Here is a 22,297-nt window from a genome sequence, read left to right as displayed (position 1 = left end):
TTGCTTCTGCAGCACTGAGGGTACGTGGTCACTTTTTCTCCTGCAGATACATGAACAGCTCCTCAGAAAACTTTCATCAAAGATTTCTTTCCAAATCTCATTTACCTGACCTGCTATATACTTTAATTATTTGGCTGCAGAAAGAGCAGCTTACAGAAAATTCTAAACAGAAATACAGAAAATTCTAAACTAAAGGAAATGAGAAGCCATACAAAGGAACAGCAAAAAACTGGAGAAAATAAAATTCATCTCCCAAATGCAGGTTTCTTAACGTAGAGAAATGGTTGAAAGTAGAATACCCAAAAAGTCTCCATGGAACTGTCTGGATAGGGCACTAACCACTGCAATCCATAAGAGAAGAAAAATTACTGCTGATAAGAGGAGCAACAACCATACAGGGAATGGCAGTTGGTGGAGTAAAGGGGAATGTGGGGCAGTAGTTGCAAAATTTCCCTCCATGTAATAGTCAGAAGCTACTTACTACTGAAACTAGTCATAATGAAATCTCCAGCTTGTCAGGAAATGCCTTAACTAAGCTTCAGAGTATTTGAAGCTGTATTTCCCTCAGTGTCCCCTAACAAAGCCATTCTTTCTGCACAGAAAGTTCTCACACACAGGGTTAGTGACTGAGCATGCATGATTTGAGAGACCAATACCTCCACCTACCTACCAGACTCACAAAATGAAAGGACATGAGCGACAGAAAGAGAAACCTACACTAGATGGATGGGCTGGCTTGAGCAGGGGATTGGGCAAGATGACCTCCACAGGTCCCTTCCAACCTCAGTCATTCTGGGTTTCCATTACACTCTTTAATGTTCGACAGCCTCATTTCTAAGCCATTTTTCTGGAAGATGGTTTGTTTAAGTGAGTTCCTCTCAAGGAAAGAAGGAATTGGAATGTGAGTTTCCAGTATTCTACCAAAGAAAAAAATCAAAGCAGGAGGAGCAAAATTGAGAGGAGAGTGTGAGGCAGGACTAGCAGTACTTGTAAAGAAAAGACTAGCACAGAGAACAAGAACACAGGTAGCACCAGAACTATCACTTCTGAGTGATTTTTAGAGTTTCATCTTATTTTCTATTGGGCTTCTGTTAAGAAATTCCAAATTAAACTGCAATACTTGAATTTAGGTCAAGCATCTTCCTGTTCCTGAGTAAAGTCATCTGAGGTTGTATTTTAGAAAAGAAGGGCTGTGCTTTTTAGTCTGGATTTAAACATTTGCTTTATCCGCCAAGTAATGGGAAAAAAATCTTCAATTATCTGTTTCTTCTTGCTTCGGTTTTTGGGTTTTTTTAGTCAGTTGAGCCAAGAGTATGTCTGTTAGATTACAAACTATGCCTGATGAAAAAACCCTTGTCTTGTACTACAAACCATTTCCCTGTAGGCTATGACTGTTTGAAATAAGAACAGTCAGTGGCCCAGGAGACACCTACCAATCCCATGGAAAAGAAACCCAAGTACATTACATTGTAGAGAACCAGAATGTCAATAGAAACAGACCATGCATGGTCTGAACACCCAGCTTGAAATACCTCAGTTGCTGAGTGCCCAGTTTGAAACATCTCAGGGGGCTGTATTTCCAGTGAGTGGTTGTTGCACACATTCTGAAAGCAGTCATTTCAGAGTGGGCACAGGGAAACTGAGGCATTTGGCATTACTAACCACTTTTGAAATTGACTGTATTATTTTATAATAATCACAACACTTTTCCTCAACCTGAAACTCCCTTAAACTCTATTGCCAGCAGAACAAGGCCAACAGTGCTTTTGAAAGCAATTTCCTTACAGTACTTTGGAAAGCAATTTCCTTACAGTACTTTTTTTTCTCCAGACTATCAGGGGAAGGCTGGTATAAAGATATAAAGATCCCAGTTTAGACATGAGAGCAGTAGCAGTGATCTATCTAACCAGGTATATCAACCATGGCACCCATACAGACTGCAATGTAAAGAATGGCATTATCTCTGAACACCAAATGACACTATGCTGAGCTAATGAAATAAACAGGTTCTCACACAGAATTTGATGTAGCAAAACACTCCAACATGTGCTGACTTGCTTTGCTGTATAAAATCCAAAGTAAAATATTATTCAACAAATGGAGATGGTTCAATTTAGGCTGAGACACACAAGTAATACGAAGACACAAACTAAACTCTTATAGAAGTAAACATTTGCTATGAACCAGAAAAATAGTTTTATAGATGTCTACATATTTTTTGCTATTGTAAGATCTATACTTGATGCCACATGCAGCACCAAGACATGAAGACAGGTAGTATGCACACAATTTTCCCAAACAAAAATGGCATTTTGCTTGACTAAACACTAAGGCCTGTACCATTCCCAGACTATTTCCCACCCTTCTGACAAGAGACCAGCCCTTGACCAGCATCTCTTTTCTCCTTAACTAAATTCCAAGGTCATGGTGAGGATAATCTTTATTCTACCAATGCGTACTTCATTTTGCAGAAAGACCAATTTAAAGTTAACAAAGACAATATAACTAGTAAGCAGAAGCACTGAAAGGAGGATAAAGCATTTACAAGATGCGATACTTTTGAGAAGCAACTCAAGCTCTGCACTATCATAATTCAATTGGCATTACTGTGATTTCCATCCAGAATAACAGTTCTCTCCAGCAAATGACTAAATCAGCATTCCTCAACACTAGCACAACACAAGCTCAAGAAGAACAGGAACACAAGTTATGTTGACAGACAAGCAGCAAGCAAACACCAAGGCTGAGGTTGAGATACATTTTCTTTGGCAACAAAGTGAGTTTCACAGTTCATTTCCCCAGGCACTCATCCCTGATGTTGCTTTTACGTTCCTCCTCTGCTGTCCATCAGGCAGGATAATACAGTCTTTCATAGGGTCACACTATAAACTGGATTAATGAAACAATTCAAGCTAATAATAGCAATCTGTCCTCCAAACCCAAATCCATGCCATTCTAGTAATGGAATCTGAAGTGAAGATATTCAAACAGTTGTACCAGTACAATTAAGGGAGTAGCAAATTGTAGTACGGTGCAGATGGGAGAGGGAAACTTCATAAGTCAACTTGTTTGCCAAGAAAAAGGTAAAGGAACCCCACCTGTGTATTTTCAATGTGAGCAAAAGGCATACGTTATCTTCTCAAAGAAATGTGACCAATCTCTCATAAAGTAAATAAAAAACCTCTCCCACGTTTTCCTAAACATATTTACAGTATATATAAAATATATACTTATAAATACACACACACACTCACATATCTCTTCCCAGTGGATTTTAACATATGATGAAACTAAGGCTGGAAACAACATTTACAACTAATTTTAATGGGAAAGAATTTTCCTATGACTAAGAAAATATTTCTTGCCTCTGGAAGCATGGACACGTCTGCATCACAAAACAGAGCCTCATTCAGTGCCCCGAGCTGCTGCTGACCTTGCCTTCTCCAGAATGAGAGATGTGAGGGCTGGGAATATTTAAAATAAGAGGTTTAGTGCTGTCCTTCTTCTACCCAATTTGTCCTCTCAGAACTTGATAAGGTAACATTGGAATTTGGAAAAAATTTCTTGAAATATTTTCCCCTAAAAGGAACAGCAAAATATTTTTTAAGACCTTGTAATTGCTATTATTTGATCTCTCAGAATACTTTGTAAAACCAGTATTTAAAATTAAGAATTTCATTTTAAGACTTTTAATGGGTCTTTACCGCTCTATAAAAGACTCACGGGCTTCTTTATGTATGATTTCCCCTGGAAATGAATTAACAAAATATTATTTTTATTATTCCAACAAGTTCAAGTCCTAATTTCTAACTTGTTAGATCTTTTTTAAGCACAATTTTTTCTGTATTACTCAAGATCTCTACTGGCACATTATGAATTCTACAGAGATAATCCACGCAGTTTTTATTTACAAATCAACTGTATTAATGCTTCTCTTGCCAAAACCCAATTCTTCTCATATTTTAAACTGCACTGACAGGTGAAAAACAAATATTTTAGTGTGAAGTGCAAGTCTGTCTCTAATAAAAGGCATGATTGTTATGAGCCAGCAGTAAATAATACCATTAAGTTCTTCTCAAGAAAAACATTGCTTCAGTTAATGAACCAATTATATTTCTCATCTCAGAGAAGCTCATTCAAGGAGTACTTTCATTAAAGTAAGTGCAGTAATTACTTAGAATTTCCTCTATTTAGGGGAAATGGGAAATGGGTTGGAAAGACTTTTCAAAAAAAAAAATCAGTAAGATAGGAAAACAAGCCCTTTTCACCCAAGATCTTCAAAATTCTCAGAAACATAACTTCTCTGTCCCAAAGTGGAGGCAGCCTAGCTCAGAGCTAACAAGCCCTCATCAGAGCTTATTTAATCACTGTAATGCACTTCAGTCAATGTTGCTGTCTTGGTTCTGGGCTTAAGCCACCATAGTTTCTGAGTCTGGTGCAGCTACATCTGAGCTGAAATCTAATTGCAGGGACTGAACTTGTGGCACTACAGGAAACAGGAGGCACATGTGCATCAGCAGCGTGCTGGCCGGACACGGCCGTGACCTGCGACAGAGCAGGGCACAGTCACCTCCCAAAGTGGCCAAGAGCTCACCTCAGACCCTCATTGCACATGGGTCAGTCCTGCTGCTCTGCCCAAAGTGCTCAGCAAAGCCAGGTGACCACTGAAGTGCCCAGCAAAGCCCAGGGACCTGCTCTCTCTGCAGTGCAGCCAAAGCCCCACAAGCGGGCTACAGTGTGCATGAGCCCTAGGACAGGGGAAAGCAACAGAACTCACATCAAACAGGAAGGTAAGACCAAGATAATCCCCTCACTCCAAGACAATCCACCACTGTCTTACTTCAGCACAGTTCAGTGGTCATAGCTACATACACACACATAAAAAACCCCACAGAATCCAAGCTAAGCTTCCACAACCAACTGCAACAGCTTCATGCAGACACCAACGAACACTCATCAAGCACTTAAATGTTAACATTACCAACCCAAAACGAAACAGATGGGGGAGGAAAAATGCCAAAATATGTCTGGTTTTTCAATGCCCAGTATTTTGATTAGATGCTTAAAAACTTTTTTTTTTTTCTCTGAACCCACACAGCCTCCCAGTCTAAATTTTGGTATTTCTGCTTCTACAACCCTTGGCATTCCTGACTTCAGAATTTAGAGAAGGTTATCGGCAGCCCCAGACAGAGCATGGCTGCTCTTTTGCTAACCAGCTGGGGCATTGGCTGTGCTGCAGCTGAGCAGCAAGCTCAGGGTGGGAAAACAATCCAGTTTTATAGGCAGCTTTTGAGACAAATCTGGCTGGCAGCAACACCACATTTTGCACCACTGTGAACAAAGCAGTGAAGTCTCTTAAAACAGAGCTGACACTGGTCCATACACATAAATGAATAAACAAAAGACAATTCAGATTCATTATATACAGCTGACAAAAGAAAGGTTGGTGTTTTAAAATCAGAAACACTGATCTGTAATATTCTCAGAAATGTGAAGGTTACTTGAAATTGATATGAGTATCATCTCCAAAGTTAATTTCTGCAAATGCAGATATTTCATGTGCTTTGGACATTTTCCATTTTCTGCTGAAAAGAAGTGACAGACAGAAAACAATCAAGGTTAAACTAATGGAATCTAGAAAAGTAGTGTCTCATGTAAGCAAAGGTCAGGTGATGTTCCCCAAGCAAACATCCCATTCATTATGAATGACATACTGAGGCAGCCCTTGAAGTGCTAACCATGCCACAGTACTAAAGCTACTGCTTTCAGAGCCCATAATTCCTCAAAATGACTGAAAAAAAACCCCAAAACCCTGACACAAAAAAACCCAACCCACATAATCCTCTTACACAGACAAGGCAAAGGCAAAGACTACACACAAACTTTAAGTGTAATGAAAACCAGCATTTCTTTCTGCCTCTAGCAGGCTTCCTTTGCATAAAACCTCTTCTGTGAATTGGCAGATCTCTTTTTGGCATGGATTGCTGGTATGTGGCATTCATTCTGCTGCTTGAATGCTGGTAAGTGACAGAACTAAATCTTTCCATTGCTGAAATTTTACTTCCCACAAAATTCATATAAAAAATTGTCATATTACAAGGACCTGCTACTTTCTTATCATGTGGGAAATGCATATCTCTATGTAAAAAAAAAAAAACAAACAAGCAATGCAAGTCTGTATTGCCTAGGTCTCTTATACAGACACAAAATTGAGAAGAAACAGGATCTGTTTGATGGCTTACAGTACACCACAGATGATAGTCTCTCAGTATGTTTTTTATATAATGCTGTTATCTTTGTCCATAGTAGGCAAGAAGAGCTTTGAGGGGCCTCATGGCTTCTCAAAGGGTAGTTTTCAAAAAAACAGGAATATAAATTGAAACTGAATGTGGAAATGTTCTGTAACCAGATAAGAAGTAAAAGGTTGCCTCTGTTTCAGCTTAACCAGAACTGGTAAACTATGACATAGCTATTAGTCATTGTGTTATTAAAATAAATTAAATTCAGAACCATAAGACTCTGGTTGAGATTTTTATGGCTAACATGCACTATTTGAGAGAATTTTCTCTCCTTTATACTGGTGTGTTTTTGAATTTTGTTCCATTTAAAATCTGTTTTTCTAGAAAAGCGATTCGGCCAAATCTGTACACAAAAGTATATTCAGTGGAGAAGTCTTGATTACCTTGAAACATCAGACCAGACTACACACCTCTAACAAAAATCTAAAAATACCAAGAAAATATAGAATTTGAATGAGTTATGGCATACCTAATTCTCTCAAAAACAGCTGTGAATTAGATCCACACCCACAATAATAAACTTCAAAAAATGAAGTCTTGTGAAAATGTCACATTAATCTACCCATGCAGTAAATGTCTACTCACCCACTGCTTACTAAGATGATTAGTAAGGAAATCACAAGTTAAACTTTATTCATCTGAAGAAAAATAGGAAAGAGGTTGCAAGGTTGATTTAACTCAGAAGATATTATTGTCACTTGACATTTACATGCAATGTATAATTCCATTCCCACTTACAGTCTGGGGAAAGCCTGTTAAAATTACTTCCTTAATGTGTGAACACTTCTTTGAATTGTGTTCTCTTCATCTGCCACCTTCTCCTTAAGCCAGCTGCCTCCTTTTGTTCAGTCTTTTTTAATAGGAAAGTTCATTATATGTAATTTAGGGAGCAGTTTAAAATTGTCACCTTCTGTTGAGTGCTACTGCAGATGCATGTTTCAGAAGCACTCTATAGTATCTGTTGATAATGTCAAAAAGGCAAAAGGTTCACTCACACATATGCTGAACAGCTTTAGCATGGGACTAATCAGAATGATCACATCTATCCCCTCATTCTCATCCACATGGACCAGTCCTCCTTCCATTTATATGCCAGATTACTCTTCCCCTTTGTAAAAGCTAACACCTTTGTGGCAACTACAGAAGTTGCTTGCATGGAAACACTATTAGGAAGGCATTCAATTAAGTTTTGTCATCTAGAGACTGATCAGCACACTGTCCTGCTTAATCCTGTTGATGTGGCTTTCCTATTTCTTACTTTTCCTCATCCTTCATTACACATTTCTTTACCACTTACTCCTCTTCCCTTCTATTCCTTCTCATCTAGCTCCCCCATTCCCACTTTTTTACTCCTGAGCATTTGCTAGCTGGCTTTTTGCCATCTTTCTCTATGTCCAAGTGCTGTCTTCCCAGTGATCACCATCTTTGGGGGTCACCACTCACTTTCTTTCTCCCTTCCTTTTATGTAAGAGCAGCTCAAACAGACTCATAGCTATTGGGGTTTTTTTACTGGCATAAAGGTCCATTAGCAAGGACAAAAACCCCAAGCTGAAACAACAATTAAGAAAAAGGGCATAAGTTCCCCAGTCATTAGAGGGAACTGCAGTTTGGGAACTCACCTAACACAAACACTGCCTGAGGGTGGCTGGGCAGCCTGAGTGACAGCAGTGACTTGGTTACCACGTGCCCTACACACCAGGTTTGCTGTATGATGCTCATCAGTAATGTCAGACCCTTGTTCAATGCCTAAGAGGGGTACAGGGATTGTTCTGGCTTTCAGGTTTTTTTTAAGAAGGGGCTGGCTGTATGCTGACAATTTGGCAGATGCATCCCTATCTTTAACAGCACATAGTGTATAATTCAGGCAAAGACTAAATCCTGCTAATTGCATTGTCCTTCAATAAGCTCTCTCAGTATTTCAAAGAAAGAACAACACAAATTACTCATGCCTGGAAAGTGGGTCTTACACCAAGACTGACTAAAACAGCTCAATTTGTGAAGTTGAAAATGCTAAAGGTGACTTGTTCATGATCTACCACTAACATCTTGAAGATTTCTGAACATACTGGGCTCTTTGATTATCAGATAGAAATGTAAGATCCAGTGCCTGAAAACTGCAACACAAAAGAAAACACAAGGTTGAACAGTTTATTCAGAGATAGGATGGATTCTTCAGCCTACCTCTTGCTGAACTGTGAGTTTCACTGTAAATTTTCTTTCTGTAAGCAGTTCTAGTAGCACATTTTTGAATCAGTGTAAAATTTTTTCTCTTCACATAGTATTAATCCCACTATTAATCACCAGACTACCCTCCTGCAGACATGGTTGTGTCTCACTCATAAACTTCATCTAAATGCACATCTTCATTTAGTGCCCTGTGTATTTCAGTGGTTCAAACCATTTCATATCACCTGTAATTGTGGGATCACACCAACAGTTGTGACACTTCCTGTTTGTCAATTCACTAAAAGCCAAGGATGATATCTTTGCTGGTCTGTTGTCTTCTGCTGCCTCTTATTTCCCCTGTACACACATTTTTCCTGGCCACCTTTCTCCTACTTTTTCCAATCACCTACCACCATTACAGACAATTCACATTATTTTTAGACTCTTGTAATATAATTTCCCCAGGCACAGATGACATAAGCAAAACCAGAAGTGAATATCTACACAGGAGTTTGAGATATTCATACATCCTCACAAAACACTCCTGACACCTTTTTTTACAGAAGGCAAATTCATGTTTTGTGAACTCCAGTGACTTCCTCAAGGCCACAGTGTGATGCCAGTTTGAAAGCACAGTTAGTCCCAGCCTTAAGGACTCAGAAAAATTAGACTCAAGAGTACCTCAGTTATTTTATCTCATTCATATAATGTATTCCTTGTTCTTCTTCAGAGAAAATGGTAAACAAAATGAGAAGGGAAACAAAATAATCTATAAAAATTATAATTAAAAGTATTCTAAATCTCCAATTCAGACCACCAACCCCTGCCTATCCTCCAAAGGATGGCATTTTTCATAGGTTGCAGTGTCAGTAAGGAACACAAAAGTCTTACACACAATTCTAACTGAAAAAGCAAACATTCCCCTTTAAATTCCTGGAATTTAATCAGTACATATTACAATATTAATTCTTCACTGGAGCATCAGGGCCATATAACATTGGTATAAATTTCATAAAACATGTCATAAAACCTGGATTTGAGGCAGAGGGGCTTTTTTAACTGAAAGTATTAAAAACCTCTAGTAATTAAGTCTATGTTCACTTACAAAATTTGTGAGTATCAAAAAAAAAACCAAGGTAAAAATTAGCAACAAAATCCTGAATTCTTGAAGAGACAAAGAGGAAAAGAAAGGAAAAATAAAATTTTTATAAGTGTCCTGTGTCTATTCATAGGGCTCTGGAGGAAGTTTCAGAATGATTACATCTACATAAGGGCTCCTTTCATGTTGTGACCAAACACTAAGAACATGTCAGCACAATGCTCACTTTCTACCCAGATAAATCTTTTCCTAGTGGAAAGAATCAAGAAAAGAAATATAATTGCTTTATATTCCCAATCTTTCTGAATGCTGCCAACCCCAGGGTTTTTTCTACTTTTGTGCATTCCTCCTCCTTCCCTAATTTTTATGCACACAATTAGATCGCTGAAAGCTAAATTCTGATCTACTTAAATTGATAAAAATTAAAGCCTTCAGAATGGGTTCTTCAAAGCCCACACTACTTTCTATATATACTGTATGCCTCTACATTTAAGCAGGAGTTAGTAGTATTTTCTTCTTGCCACATTTCTGTAGCAGAAATATGATGATAAGAAAATGACAGATTTATATACTACAGAGAATATTTTCATACAGTAAATTACTCAGATAAAATATTCCTCTTTGGCTTTTGTTCAAAAAGGTTGATTTATCTTTGTGCTAAAGAGCCCACACAGGACCTCTGCAGTACTTCATAGTATTTCTGAGCTGCAGCAGACCATCAGCATCATTCTGCTCTGATCTCATGCATAGCAGAGGCCAAAGAACCTCACCCAGCAATTTCAAGCCTATAACTCACAGCTCTAAGCTCACTCATTCTCTCAAGGTTAACATCACTAGTGCACAGAGGGTCTCCAAAAAGGTCTGCACAGCATTTAAATCCCACTTATGATCTATTCTAAAGACTACTGAGATTTTATGAGGTCTAGGACAGAGAAATTTATAGTAACTATGGGTACATGAGATAACCCACCAGGTGGCTGCAAATCTCTCTGACTCACAATGACCTTTTGGGGAGAAAACTACCCACTGCCTTAGAAAGATACATAAGAAAATGGAATAAATATTCACACATACATATGCATGTATTTGACACCAGACACTATGTAAATACCACCTACCAAAAGCTGTGAAATAAAACTGTGCAGTTTTTATCTGAGCACTTGTAGGAGTTCTGACAAAATCCAGGTCTGTCCAGCTCTGACCTTTTGCTCAGGTGCACACTGTCAGTACATTTCCATGAGAACACACTAAGGACAGTTATTCTGTCCAGTTATTCAGTTAAGCTTTAAATCAAGCCTGGATTTCAGTCTGGTTCATACTCTCTAGATCAACCACAACATAGCAGCTTCATGCAAGAATAAATGTATAAATTTATTGCAATGATCTGTATTGATCTGATAATACAAATTCTCTTTCTATTCATCTGAATCCTCCATTTATATTCTCTTGTCACTAAATGCAAGAGCATGCAGCAACACCTCCAGATCCATCCTAGGAGTGAGTTCCAGAGTGCCACAGCAGGTGAAGCAAAAAGCAAAGACTCTGCTGCCACCTAAAGGGTTTCTCTGTCCTTGGAACTTCTGAAGTTGAGGAACAAAAATACTTGGATGCACCCAGCTTAATGAGCACCCAAACTGAAAAAGAGCTATCAGAAAAAAAGCATGCTGCTTAAGACAATAATACAGCTGCTTAATATAGCTTATCACAGCTTAATTTAGCTGCTTTCCCCTCACTGCACTGTGCTCTTCTTGCAGTCAAAATTACAGCTAGGAAACAGTAACAACACTACATATTTGTTTCTTCCCACTTTGTAAGATTACAGACTACAGTCAGAGTGGGTTTGGATAAATATAAAAGAACAAAAATCTTTCATTACAAGTCATATTTTTCCAGATTTTGAAACAAGGCACATTTCCAAATTCCCCTTTTTTGGACTGCTTTGAAGAGCAGCTTCCAGAGACAACCAGTGCCTTCCAGCAAAGAGCTCATCAGTGCTGGATATAAACATTGCAAGTAAAGAGAGGGAGAAAAAAAAATTAATCCAACTCTATCTTCTCAAAATGTTTATACTGACTGCAGAGCATAGTGCAAAAAATGTAACTTTTTTGTTTTCAGAAAAGCATTTCACAAGAACTCAACCAGTCTTTCTTGTTTCAAAGAATAAAATTACTTGAAGAAGAAATACTCCAAGTGTAACACCACATACTTATCTACTTCAAAAAAATACATCATTCTCATTGCTAGTTGAAAGGTTAAATATCTGTAAAACAATACAAGAAGCACAGCACAACAGAAGCATAAGTTAAGATTAAAAGCACATCTTCCCTAAAATGATTAATCTTAAGAAAGGGATTTGAAGGACAGCAAAATTAGTATTTTTGAAAGGAATATGGAACATTTTATTTCCCATACCACAAAATACAAGCTTACTTTGGGCAACAGGAAAAGAACTTCCCAAGAAAGATGTAATTTTGGTGCCTACACTGAGTTTGTGCACGTCACCAATCAACACCACAGACACTGATGTAGCAACAAAGCAGTCAGTGAACAAACAGCTTCTGGCAGAGAAAAAACTGGGGTTAGAATAAAACTTCCTCTGTGAACAGCATGGTATCATGAGGGAATTCTTGCAGCTTCACAGGAAGCATCTAGTAGAGTCTAACACAGAAGGATGAACTTCAGGCATCATTGGCCTCTCTTCATTTTCTACCTCCTCGTAACTAGAAAACATTTCTGTATAGCAAGTGTCAGTGAAAAGCCATTTATCTCCAGGTTGGACTTTGACATTCTACACGTATATTCTCCAACAAGAAAACAAAAAATCTACATTTAGGTTCTCCATTAAGAAAAAAACTGTATTCCTATAAAACTTTGCTTCTTTCTTCTCACAAGCACCTTCACAGATATATGGACCTAAGCATGAAAACCAAGGTCTGATTTCTCATGAACTGTCCCTGCAGCACAGACCACAGCTTTGACCATTACGAGGCCACTGTGAGCTGGATACTTGACCAAATCACCATTTGTATGTGACAGAAGGCAGGATGTGCAAGAAAACATCTTGACATGGCTTATCTTGCCTGGACAAGGATAGGGCAGCAAGGCAAAGTTTATCCTGCTTATTTCCTCAGTCAGAGGACTTTCAGCCTATTTGCTACAGCCTGTTCTCAGGACAAGTACCTTAGGTTTGGATTATTTTTATGAAGCACAATGATCTCTAACACCATGGAAACTAAGAGATCATAAACATTTTAGAAGCACAGGTGTTCTGGATCTCAGAACAATTACATCATAGTCATTTCATGCACAAGAACCTTATCAATGTCAAGATTCATGTTATGGTATGATACTGCAGGAATCCTGCCTTTGAATTTCCAAGTTAAAATAAGGTAGGGGGGAAAAAAGGAACAAAGAAAACAACCAAATAATTTGATATTCAAGCACAGCTACAGAGTCCATGTTCATACTGGAGTTTATACCATTCCAATAGAAGTTTTAGGTCAATGACAGAGACACTTGCATAGAAAGGGCCCCTCTCTCAGGGATGAACAAACTTAGAATGTTCAAGTCTGACTGTTTTAGGCTGCTGCAATGGGTTCAGAAAGTCACTCCAAAGAATAGTGGATATTCTATACAAACTCATCCAACTGTCTATCAAAAGGCTGGCAATAATTTCATAAAACAAGGCTAATTGCCAGATCTGTATGCTCCACACTTCGTCCTATGTCAAAAACCCTCAGCAACATTTAGAGCTGTTCTTGCTAAAACCATTCTAAGTGAGCAGTGATAGAAGTCAAAGTAATGTGGAGAATCTCACAGTGTTAGAAGATCCTACATTATCAACTACTGTTTACACACTAGATCTCAATCAACTGGAGATGAGAAAGCAGCCAGAAAAGGAGGACATTGCACATATAAGATGTAGTGGTGCATACTGCATGAAGAAAAGTACAGAGGCAGCCTTGGGACAGGGAATCAGACAAATGGAGTAAGCAGACAGAATTGAGGTAAACTCTGCTGGCAGAAGGAGCAGGTTATGTAATAACCAGACAAGAAAGAAAAGCCAGAGCTGTAACTCTAACTCAATCTGGGGAACATGCCAAAGAATTGTATCACTGACATTTTTAGGACCCCTGGGCCTGTTCTGTACACAGTGGTGAGCAGAAAAACCCTTCAAAGGATGGTAAGAAAACAGGAGGAATTCTCAAGCAGATCCTGATAGTGCTACAGGAAGATCACTGCTCTGTAATACAGATGGCAAACAGCCATGGGCAGCAGCTGACCATGACATTTCAGCAAGTTTTTGAAGAAAAAGTAGCTCTTTCTTTTGATCCTTAAGTAAGATTAGAATTCACCTGCAATAACTGCTTCCCAAAAACAGCTATTCCAGATTTCATAGCCTCTACACTTCACACTGGGAAAGTGATGTGTGGCTGAAAGGGTGTTCCAGACATCAAGGAAGCATCTTGCTTTCTACAGAAAACCCATTCAGCTAATTAGACAAAACCCTAACTGTTCATTCTTGAAAATGCTTTTCAAAAGTTTAATGCTAAGAAATTCTTATCTTGCCTGTAGTTAGGATACTCTCCAGACCTCCAAGTTATTTCCCATTTGTACTGGACAATCATCCCAGTTAGGATTTCAGCCCAGACAAAAGTAATACTCCATCTAAAGAGAGCAGTTGTTGGACTGGAAGCCTGGAGATGACCATGAGTTAGATTTCTTCATTCAAATATCCACAGCTCTCCATACTTTACAATCCTATATTCTTGAGAAAGTTCTGCTGAAGAGTCATCTGAAACTGCCATCCTCAGCAAGCTGACCAAATTTACACCCAAAAATTTTGAGCAAACCTGAGAATGGATGTCTGTCATGGATATGAGAAATTTGTCCTGGGCCAGCATATTCTTACCATAATCAGCACATCAGTCAACATGGAATTGCAGGTTTCACTAATTCCAAAAACAGATAATAAAACTTATGGTTCAAGTATTTGACATGGATGTCCATTCAGTGATTTCTAAGTCTACAGAACTACTCCAAGTAGGTAAGTAAAGCAAGTTCAACCAAGAGAACTTAAATTAGCAGTGCAAACAGCTGTTCCTTTGTGTGCAGAGGTGCCAACACAGGACTTAGAGCACTACAATTCAGAGATGTTGCCAAACAAGTACTTGGGACAAATGACTTAATGAATTCTCTTTCTGCAATCACACTACTAAAACTCAAAACCAGAATGAGGCAAAACTTAGAAAGATGCAAATTACAGTAGAACTGAGAGGATTTTACTTGCGTTATAACTGATTTTGAACAGTGTCATCTTCAAATTGTCAAATCTATTAGGTCTCCAATCCAGCAAAGGATATAAGCATGTGCTTTAGCTTTAAAATATTCAGACTCTTGGAAGGCTGATGGACCACTCACAAATATCAGTGTGTCCTTTCCTTCACAGTATTTTACTAGCCTGGGCCACAGAATGTCCAAGAGTATTTTGAGCATAAGACATAGTGAAACCAAGTGTACACAGTCTGTTTTTTTGCTTACATAATTTACTTATATAGTAACTTTTCAAACTGCTTCTATACAACAGCAGTGTTCTGTAAAGAAAAGAAAAATACAACCATTAGACAGTGTCAGTATCTAAAAGATAATCAGCAGAAAGACTGAGAAGGACAAAAGGTTTATCTTTCTTTTTCACTCATTAAATAAATGAGCTTTTAAATTGGCTGTTTCCTTTTCACATTCAGTTTGGTGAAACTAATTTTTACCTCTAGATCCTTAAACCCTTACAGGATCTTTTAAAATTGTGTCTCTTTGCTAGCACATGTTCATAACACCAATGCTCAATGCTAAAAGTCAGCAGGTTCTCAATTGACAGGGAGATCTTAATCAACAATTTAACTTCATGGACATCAACAAAACTCCTTATAAAATAAGAGGTTTTCATTATCAGGTACATTAAAATTATTCTGCACTCATTTAGCTATTATTAATAATAGCCTTATTAATAAGAAATAGCCTTATTTTTCTAGAGATTGTACAGGTTCATAAATAAGCAATGCCTGACCCAAACATTGAACACAAGTAATTTCTTTTCATAAATCATAAATACAGGAGTAGAACAAAATAAACATTTAATAAATACATTTAACAGTAAATGTTTTCAGGATTTTATCAGTGGAGAATAGGAATTAAGAGAGGAAAACTTACTCACTGAACTAACTTTTCTGTCTTTTCAGTTACCTTAAGAAGCAAATGTAATTTTTTTCATGTACTATGCTATGTACTTGCTATGTTCTTCATTACTATTCACAAACAACAGCATTGTCCATTATGAAAGACTATAGGAACAAAATAAACACACAGAAAAAGTGCTTGTAAACTACAACAAACAGTTGCAACAGAATTCCTTGCTTCCACAAAGCCTGGCAATGGAACCTGTCAGAAGCTGGACAGTCAAATTTTGCAAAGGAAATAAAAGCAAATTACAAACTAGACAGAAAAACACAGAAATATATTATCTAACTCTATCTCAAAATTAAATTAGTATTTTGTCTCAGAACATGACGGCAAAGCAGGACAGACAAGCAACAGCTTTAGAAACAGAAATTGCCGCATATGAGCTGGAGGTGAGAGCTGATCAGTCAAGTCCAGCAGATCAGATGATGCTACTTCTAAAACACCAAGAGTTTACCAAGCATGTCATGCCAAAGAAACCCAGAATCCTTCCTGATGGCATTCTGCAAGGAGCACAAGAACTTGAAGTGTTCAAGCAGAGTTGTGGCATTCATATTTTCTGGGAAAACCCCTTTGCCCAGGATTTTCTCCTGGGAAGCTGAGAAGCCTCAGAGAAAAAGAAAAACAAATTCATATGTCATTTGCTTCTCCTGTGTTGTGCTCACATGTGGAATGTGTTTGGAGATTGTTTATCCAACAGGTGGTTGTTTCATTGGTTTTCTGTGAATTGTTTTCACTCTGGCCAGTCAGGGTCAAGCTGTGCCGAGACTCTGGAAAGAGTCACGAGTTTTCATTATTAACTTTTTAGCCTACTTGTAAGTATCCTTTATGTATTTTTTAGTATAGTTTAGTTTAGTATTCTTTAATATAATATAGTATCATAAAATAATAAATTAGCTTTCTGAGAACATGGAGTCAGATTCATCATTCCTTCCTGGCACGGGGCATCCCACTAATACAATACAAAGTAGTCAGGGTAATGAAAACCAAACCTTACAGAAGTGAGGACCTTCACTATCTGTTCATTCCATGTAAATACTTCTGCAAGGAAAGGTGTAGGAGTGAAGAAGACAACTGTTGTAGGTGAAAATGTAATTTGGGAACACTAGATCAAAGAAGTATGACCTACACATCTGGAACACTTCTGTAGTGCCATGGGATGTACTATGATATCAGATCATGCTTGATAATTCTATAACCATGATTCAACAGGAAAGTTGCCTCTGCTGGAATAAAATGTGTTATGGTCTAGGTAGGAGCTATTTCCCAGTCACATGATGTAGCTTAACTGTAACCAGGTATTTCATCAGGAGTAATCTCCTTCTCTCAGGACAGAATGCTAAAAATGGTCCTTTTGGTTACTGAGTTAAGTGAACAAAATAATTTCAAGCTTTTAATTAAAGATTAATGTGTCAGAAGCAGGTAAATGAGGAAGGGACATTTCCTAGGAGTACAAGTCACAGACTTGCAGCTGCAGACCTGCAGAGTTGAGCTTAAGTTGCCTTACACCCTTCCCAATAGAAATGAAACAGGGGCTTCTACTGAAAAGTGTAATTAACAAACAACTTTTAATTTTTGTATAAATAATTAATTTCTGTGGTCTTGGGGATGAAAGAATTCAGTACATTCAATGTATTTCTATGCATTGCTTATGACAAAGTAGGAGAGATGGTGACTGCTAAAGCAGAGGGGAAATGGAACTGGTTACGTGAGCTTTACATCAAAGGGGATCCCCAGGTGAGGGTTCAGACAAGCTTTCCATTTCCTCTTCCAGCTAGAAATGGCATGTCAATTGTCTCTGACAGCAGTATGGATAAAAAGGTGAAAGGAGAGAGAACTATCCCACCAGACAAGAGAAAAACATTACATCTTGATTGTACACAATCCTTGGCTTAGCTGAGTGCAAGAGTTATAATGAACAGCAGAGCTTTTCTTTCAGGAGATTCTTGTTCTCCACTCTTTATTGAAACTATCAGGGGTTTGGAGCTTTAAAGTTTTTATTTTTCCCTAGTGAAAATATTAACACAGATCCAAGATAGGGAAATGGGTCAGCTAATGTTTGTCCTTGAAAAGTAGCTTTGCAGTGCTCCTTTCATTGTGAAATAGCAATGACAAGACTGTGGGCAGTAATTGGAGATTTAAAGTACCCCACTTCGGAAAGGTCCAAATTGAAGCACCCTAAAAAAGGCCTGATTTTCAGCAGAGACAGCATTTAAAGACCTGCATCCCCTAACAGGTGTCTCAAGCTTTGTATTCAAGATCTTTAGCATTATTTTAATATATTTTGCCCTGAATGTCAAATAAAGCAGACACAAAGAAGCAGTATGATAATGAAAACTCATTTTATTCAGCCACTTGAGGGGCCTTCTCCATCTCATTCAGCAATGTTAAAGTTTCTACAAAGCTGAAGGGTAACAATCACTGGAACACAATTAGTCTTGGCTGTCACAAAAGCAAGGACAATGTTTGCCAGGTATTTATGTGTTCACTGAATTTATCATTTAAATGAAATTTTTAATTTAAGTGAAATGATTGTAATGAAAACACCCTGGCCAGGCCAGAAGAGCTATAATAAAGATCGATATTAATAGTAACTAAGTCAAAATACACAGGTCTGGGACTCATCTGCCCCAAATGATTCAGAATGCAATACAAGAGGGAATATACTTACTGAAACTTTCCACAAGATCAAGGGCAACCTGAGTAGCCACATCCATCCCAGAGTTGATGTAGGACTGGCAGTTTTTCAAAGAAGAAAGAGCTGAATCAATTGCATTGAACGAGACTCTTGGACCACCTGACATCTTGAAAGCGTTACTCTAGAAACAACAGAGATAACAAATTAAAAGCAGTTTGCACACAAAGAATTTGGGAGAGAAAACATAAGTTCTAATAGATAGCTAAACATAAAGCAGTGTCAACAGAATCACTGAAGCATTAGGGAGCAGGGATGAAAACTTAGCTCCCAAGATGTCAGTAAATTCAGTGAAAGTGCAATTCATCACAGGTTTTCAATTCACCTCCAATTCAGTATTAAGCAAAACTGCACCACTAAAAGCAATTGGCATTTTCCTCTGCTCATTTCTACCACTAAACCACAGTGAAGTTCAAACTCCACAATTACAGCTGCTTGAAAACTACTGCTCTATTTCAGATCCAAAATAAGATCCAAAAAAGCCCACACACCCAAAAACTTGTCTGGGTTATCTAGGCATATAATCAATTAGCCTAGGAAGAAATATGGTTTCTCACACTCTATTTAGTTTCACCAGCAGTTGGCCCTTGGAAAAAATAATCTAACAAAGAGTCACTCTACTAAGAATGTACTTAAAACATTTAGCATCATTCTTAAATAAATGCCCACCTTTAAAATGCTGTCTACTTCTGCCAAATATGCTACAAGCTTTTGGTACCCATCTTCCATTAGCACAAAATGAAGTCACCCAGGTACCATTGTTTATCTTCTTTACCACCCTCTGGCTCTACAACACACACCCACAGCCTACACCCTTGTGGGGATTAGCTGCTCTGTTAGTAGAACCTTTAAGTGTTTTTGCTTATGTTGTTCCAGTCCACTCTGCTCACATCCATTGGTTTCTTCCCAGAAATCCCTAATTTCTGCTCTTCCTTCTTCATGCTTTGCCATAACCCACTCAGTCACATAGCTACTGTGAGAAACATGAACCTGGTGGGAACAATTTTATACTTCAAGTTGCAGATTAGAAAAATTCTGCTTCAGCTTTAGATACACCAAAGAAGAAGAAAAATAGACACAGCAAAACAGAACTCTTAGACAGAAATACTGCATTAGTCCATGTAAAGAATAACTGGTATGTTCAAGGAGTATACTGAGATGCCATTGGGGGAGATAGAGAGCAGAATCCACAAACAAATTTGGGGTATACCAGAAGGGAAAGAATTGTTCTATCAATAACAACCTTTAACAGGCTATAATCCAACAGCAACGTGGGAAAGATGTATAGAAAGTACAGTGCTTTTCCCATGCTTTGTATCTAAGGCTGTATCTCTCTCTACTGCTTTCCCTGAAACCCCAGAACTCCACCTTGTGATCCCCCTAACGTGAACATTGCCACATTCCACACAAGTACCATACAGACTAGGAGACCTGAACACCTGCTGTCTCCTAATGTTTATTTCCTATAATCTTCCTTTTTTTCCATTTATTAAATGTGCTTGGCCAGTCAATATGATCTTTTATTACACCATCTTTAGGTGAGGTGCTTCCAGCAACATTTTAACAACAGTTTAACCTCACCACAAACTGAACTTCTTAATTACATGCAAATTTGTCTTCCTCTCTATCCCCTTCTAAAGGTGCATCTTTCCACAGATGCAGGAGACTTCAACTACAGCTCTTGTTATGTCAGCTCATGTTCTCCCTGACAGAAGACTGTGACTGCTATCATTACAGAGCTTTAGAGCTGTCAAACTGACAACAGAAGACAAGGCAAAAGTTCCTTATAGAACTCACTGAGAGTAAAGAAAAAGGATGCTCTTGAATATTTAATAACAAATTCCTTCAGCTAGTATATTATTTAACTTTTTTTAAGGTACTTGTTTGCCATCTTAGCAAGACTGTTTGTATAGAACCTCTGTGATCCAAACGTACACTACTGAATAGTCAAATGTTAGCAGCTTCATCTTTCTGAGCCCATTTTGTGCATCAAAGTTAACAAATAGAGCCTAATTCCCCTCTTGAACTTGCTAAATCTTGCTGAGAAAGCCTGCTGTTCTTTTGGAAATTTCACAGACACACACTGTGAAAGCAGGAATCTGAAAAATAAAAAAAAACAACTTTGAAAAGTTTAAAAGGCTCCTTCATTCTCATGAGCAAACTACACAGGAGCAGAAGTTACTGGTTATGATATTAAATCAAATCATTGCAGTGGTAGGTTCACCTCAATTTGTCTTTTGGAAAGTAATTTCTTTTGGATTAATTTTCCTTTTTTTGTTTTTTAATAAAAGATTATTTTTCTTGGAAGCTGGTTGCAATCCTGTAATGCCCCAGCCTACCTGAGGGGTTCAGAGGAAGGCACTGGGATATACCCTGGGCAGTGCATGGGAAAAACAACCAAATTACCAGGAGACTCAAAAACAATAATATAAACTTATATTTCCAAACTTTGGAACATTCAAGTAGAATAAGGTACTTGGCAAAATTTAAAACATCCAGACCAAAATAAAGCACTTCCCAAACTTTAGCTCAGCAAACTTTAACTTCTCCAGACACAAGAAGACACTGGAAGTTTTCAGTCTGACTTACAACACATTTTGAGAAGAATATGTAAGAAAACCAGAGAAAGAAAGAAAGAAAAAGAAAATGGGGAGAGAAAAGTAGATGGCCACCACCCCAAGATCCAGCATTGTCTCAACAACTTCTAAACCCTGGCAGTGGAGCATGTTTGGCACATGTGTTGCTTTCCTTTTATCTCCTATGCTCTGCCACTTCAGGGCTTACAGCTCCTGTTCCCCCATCACTTCCCAGCTGGCTCTTTTGAGCCTGTCAGCTGTTCCTCAGCTCTCCAGTAGATCCCAAGGCAAAGATTTCACTCTTGAACTTTCTCAGTGAATTCAACTTCAGCTTGGAGCTGTCCATTCTGCCTTCCAAGGGAGGGGCACATTCCTCCCTGGAACTGGTTTCACTGCAGTGTTTTTTTCACCACACTTTTCTGCCAGGAAATGGAAGGAAACTTCAGTGGGTGCCTCAAAGCACCTTTACCATGTGCAACCCCCAGCCCCTCTCTGCAGGAAATACAACCAGCAAACTCTGTGCTGAATGGGAAACTACTGGGGACACTGTTTTATTTTTTTCTTTCAGCAAGTGATGAAATGGTCCAGACAGGATAAAGAACCAAAAAAATCTAGTTTCTATTCTGTTCGCTATTTTAAATATTTGCGGAAATACCTAAACTCTCTATGCTTCAATATCTCAAACTATGAAGCAGAGGTAATAAAACAGTATTATTTGTTTCTGTAACAGCAGCCCTACAGGTGTCAAGTGCTCTCTGAGCAGCAGGATCAGTGTCCAGCCCCAAGCTCACTCGGTGACGAGCGGCCACAGGGAGACCCTTTCCTTTTCGGGCAGGGGAGCAGCGCCCGCCGAGCCGGAGGCTCCGCGCCCCAGGGCCGCCTCACCCGCGGCAGGGCAGGCCGGGCAGTCCCGCACCGAGACCCAGCCCCGCACCCGTCCCGCCGCCGCTCCCGCGCCCCGCCGGGGAGCGCTGCCCTCACCCGGGGAGGGGACGGGGCCGGCGGGGACAGCCACGCTCACCAGCGGCCGCTGCTCACCTCGTTCTCGCAGGCCGAGAGTGTGACTGCCCCGGGGGCGGCCCCACGCCGCCCTCCCGGCGGTACAGACAGGCTGGCGGTAGCGCCGGGCACCGGGGCGGGCGGAACCGCCTCATCAGCCGGCGCCGTCATGTGATGAGAGGGCTCGGCTACGTCGTAGGGAGCGCCGCCGTCTCCCTCCCATTCTTCC

General features: G+C 39.0%; 1 protein-coding gene across 1 annotated transcript in view; it reads right to left on the bottom strand.

Moving 5' to 3' along the window:
- The window catches only part of NSMCE2 (NSE2 (MMS21) homolog, SMC5-SMC6 complex SUMO ligase), a 126,599-nt gene extending 104,360 nt beyond the window's left edge, over window positions 1–22,239 (bottom strand). The window contains exons 1-2 of the mRNA XM_058816458.1: window positions 22,108–22,239; window positions 18,470–18,617 (exon numbers count right to left, since the gene is read on the bottom strand). Of these exons, the coding sequence (XP_058672441.1) occupies window positions 18,470–18,617; window positions 22,108–22,239 (280 nt within the window). The remainder of the gene's footprint in view (window positions 1–18,469; window positions 18,618–22,107) is intronic.
- Between the last annotated feature and the right edge of the window lie 58 nt (window positions 22,240–22,297).

The sequence above is a fragment of the Ammospiza caudacuta genome, chromosome 1 (genome assembly GCF_027887145.1).
Source record: "Ammospiza caudacuta isolate bAmmCau1 chromosome 1, bAmmCau1.pri, whole genome shotgun sequence".
In the NCBI taxonomy this organism is placed as follows: domain Eukaryota; kingdom Metazoa; phylum Chordata; class Aves; order Passeriformes; family Passerellidae; genus Ammospiza; species Ammospiza caudacuta.
Note: the sequence above shows the minus strand (reverse complement) of the source record. Positions and strands in the feature narration are given on the sequence as shown.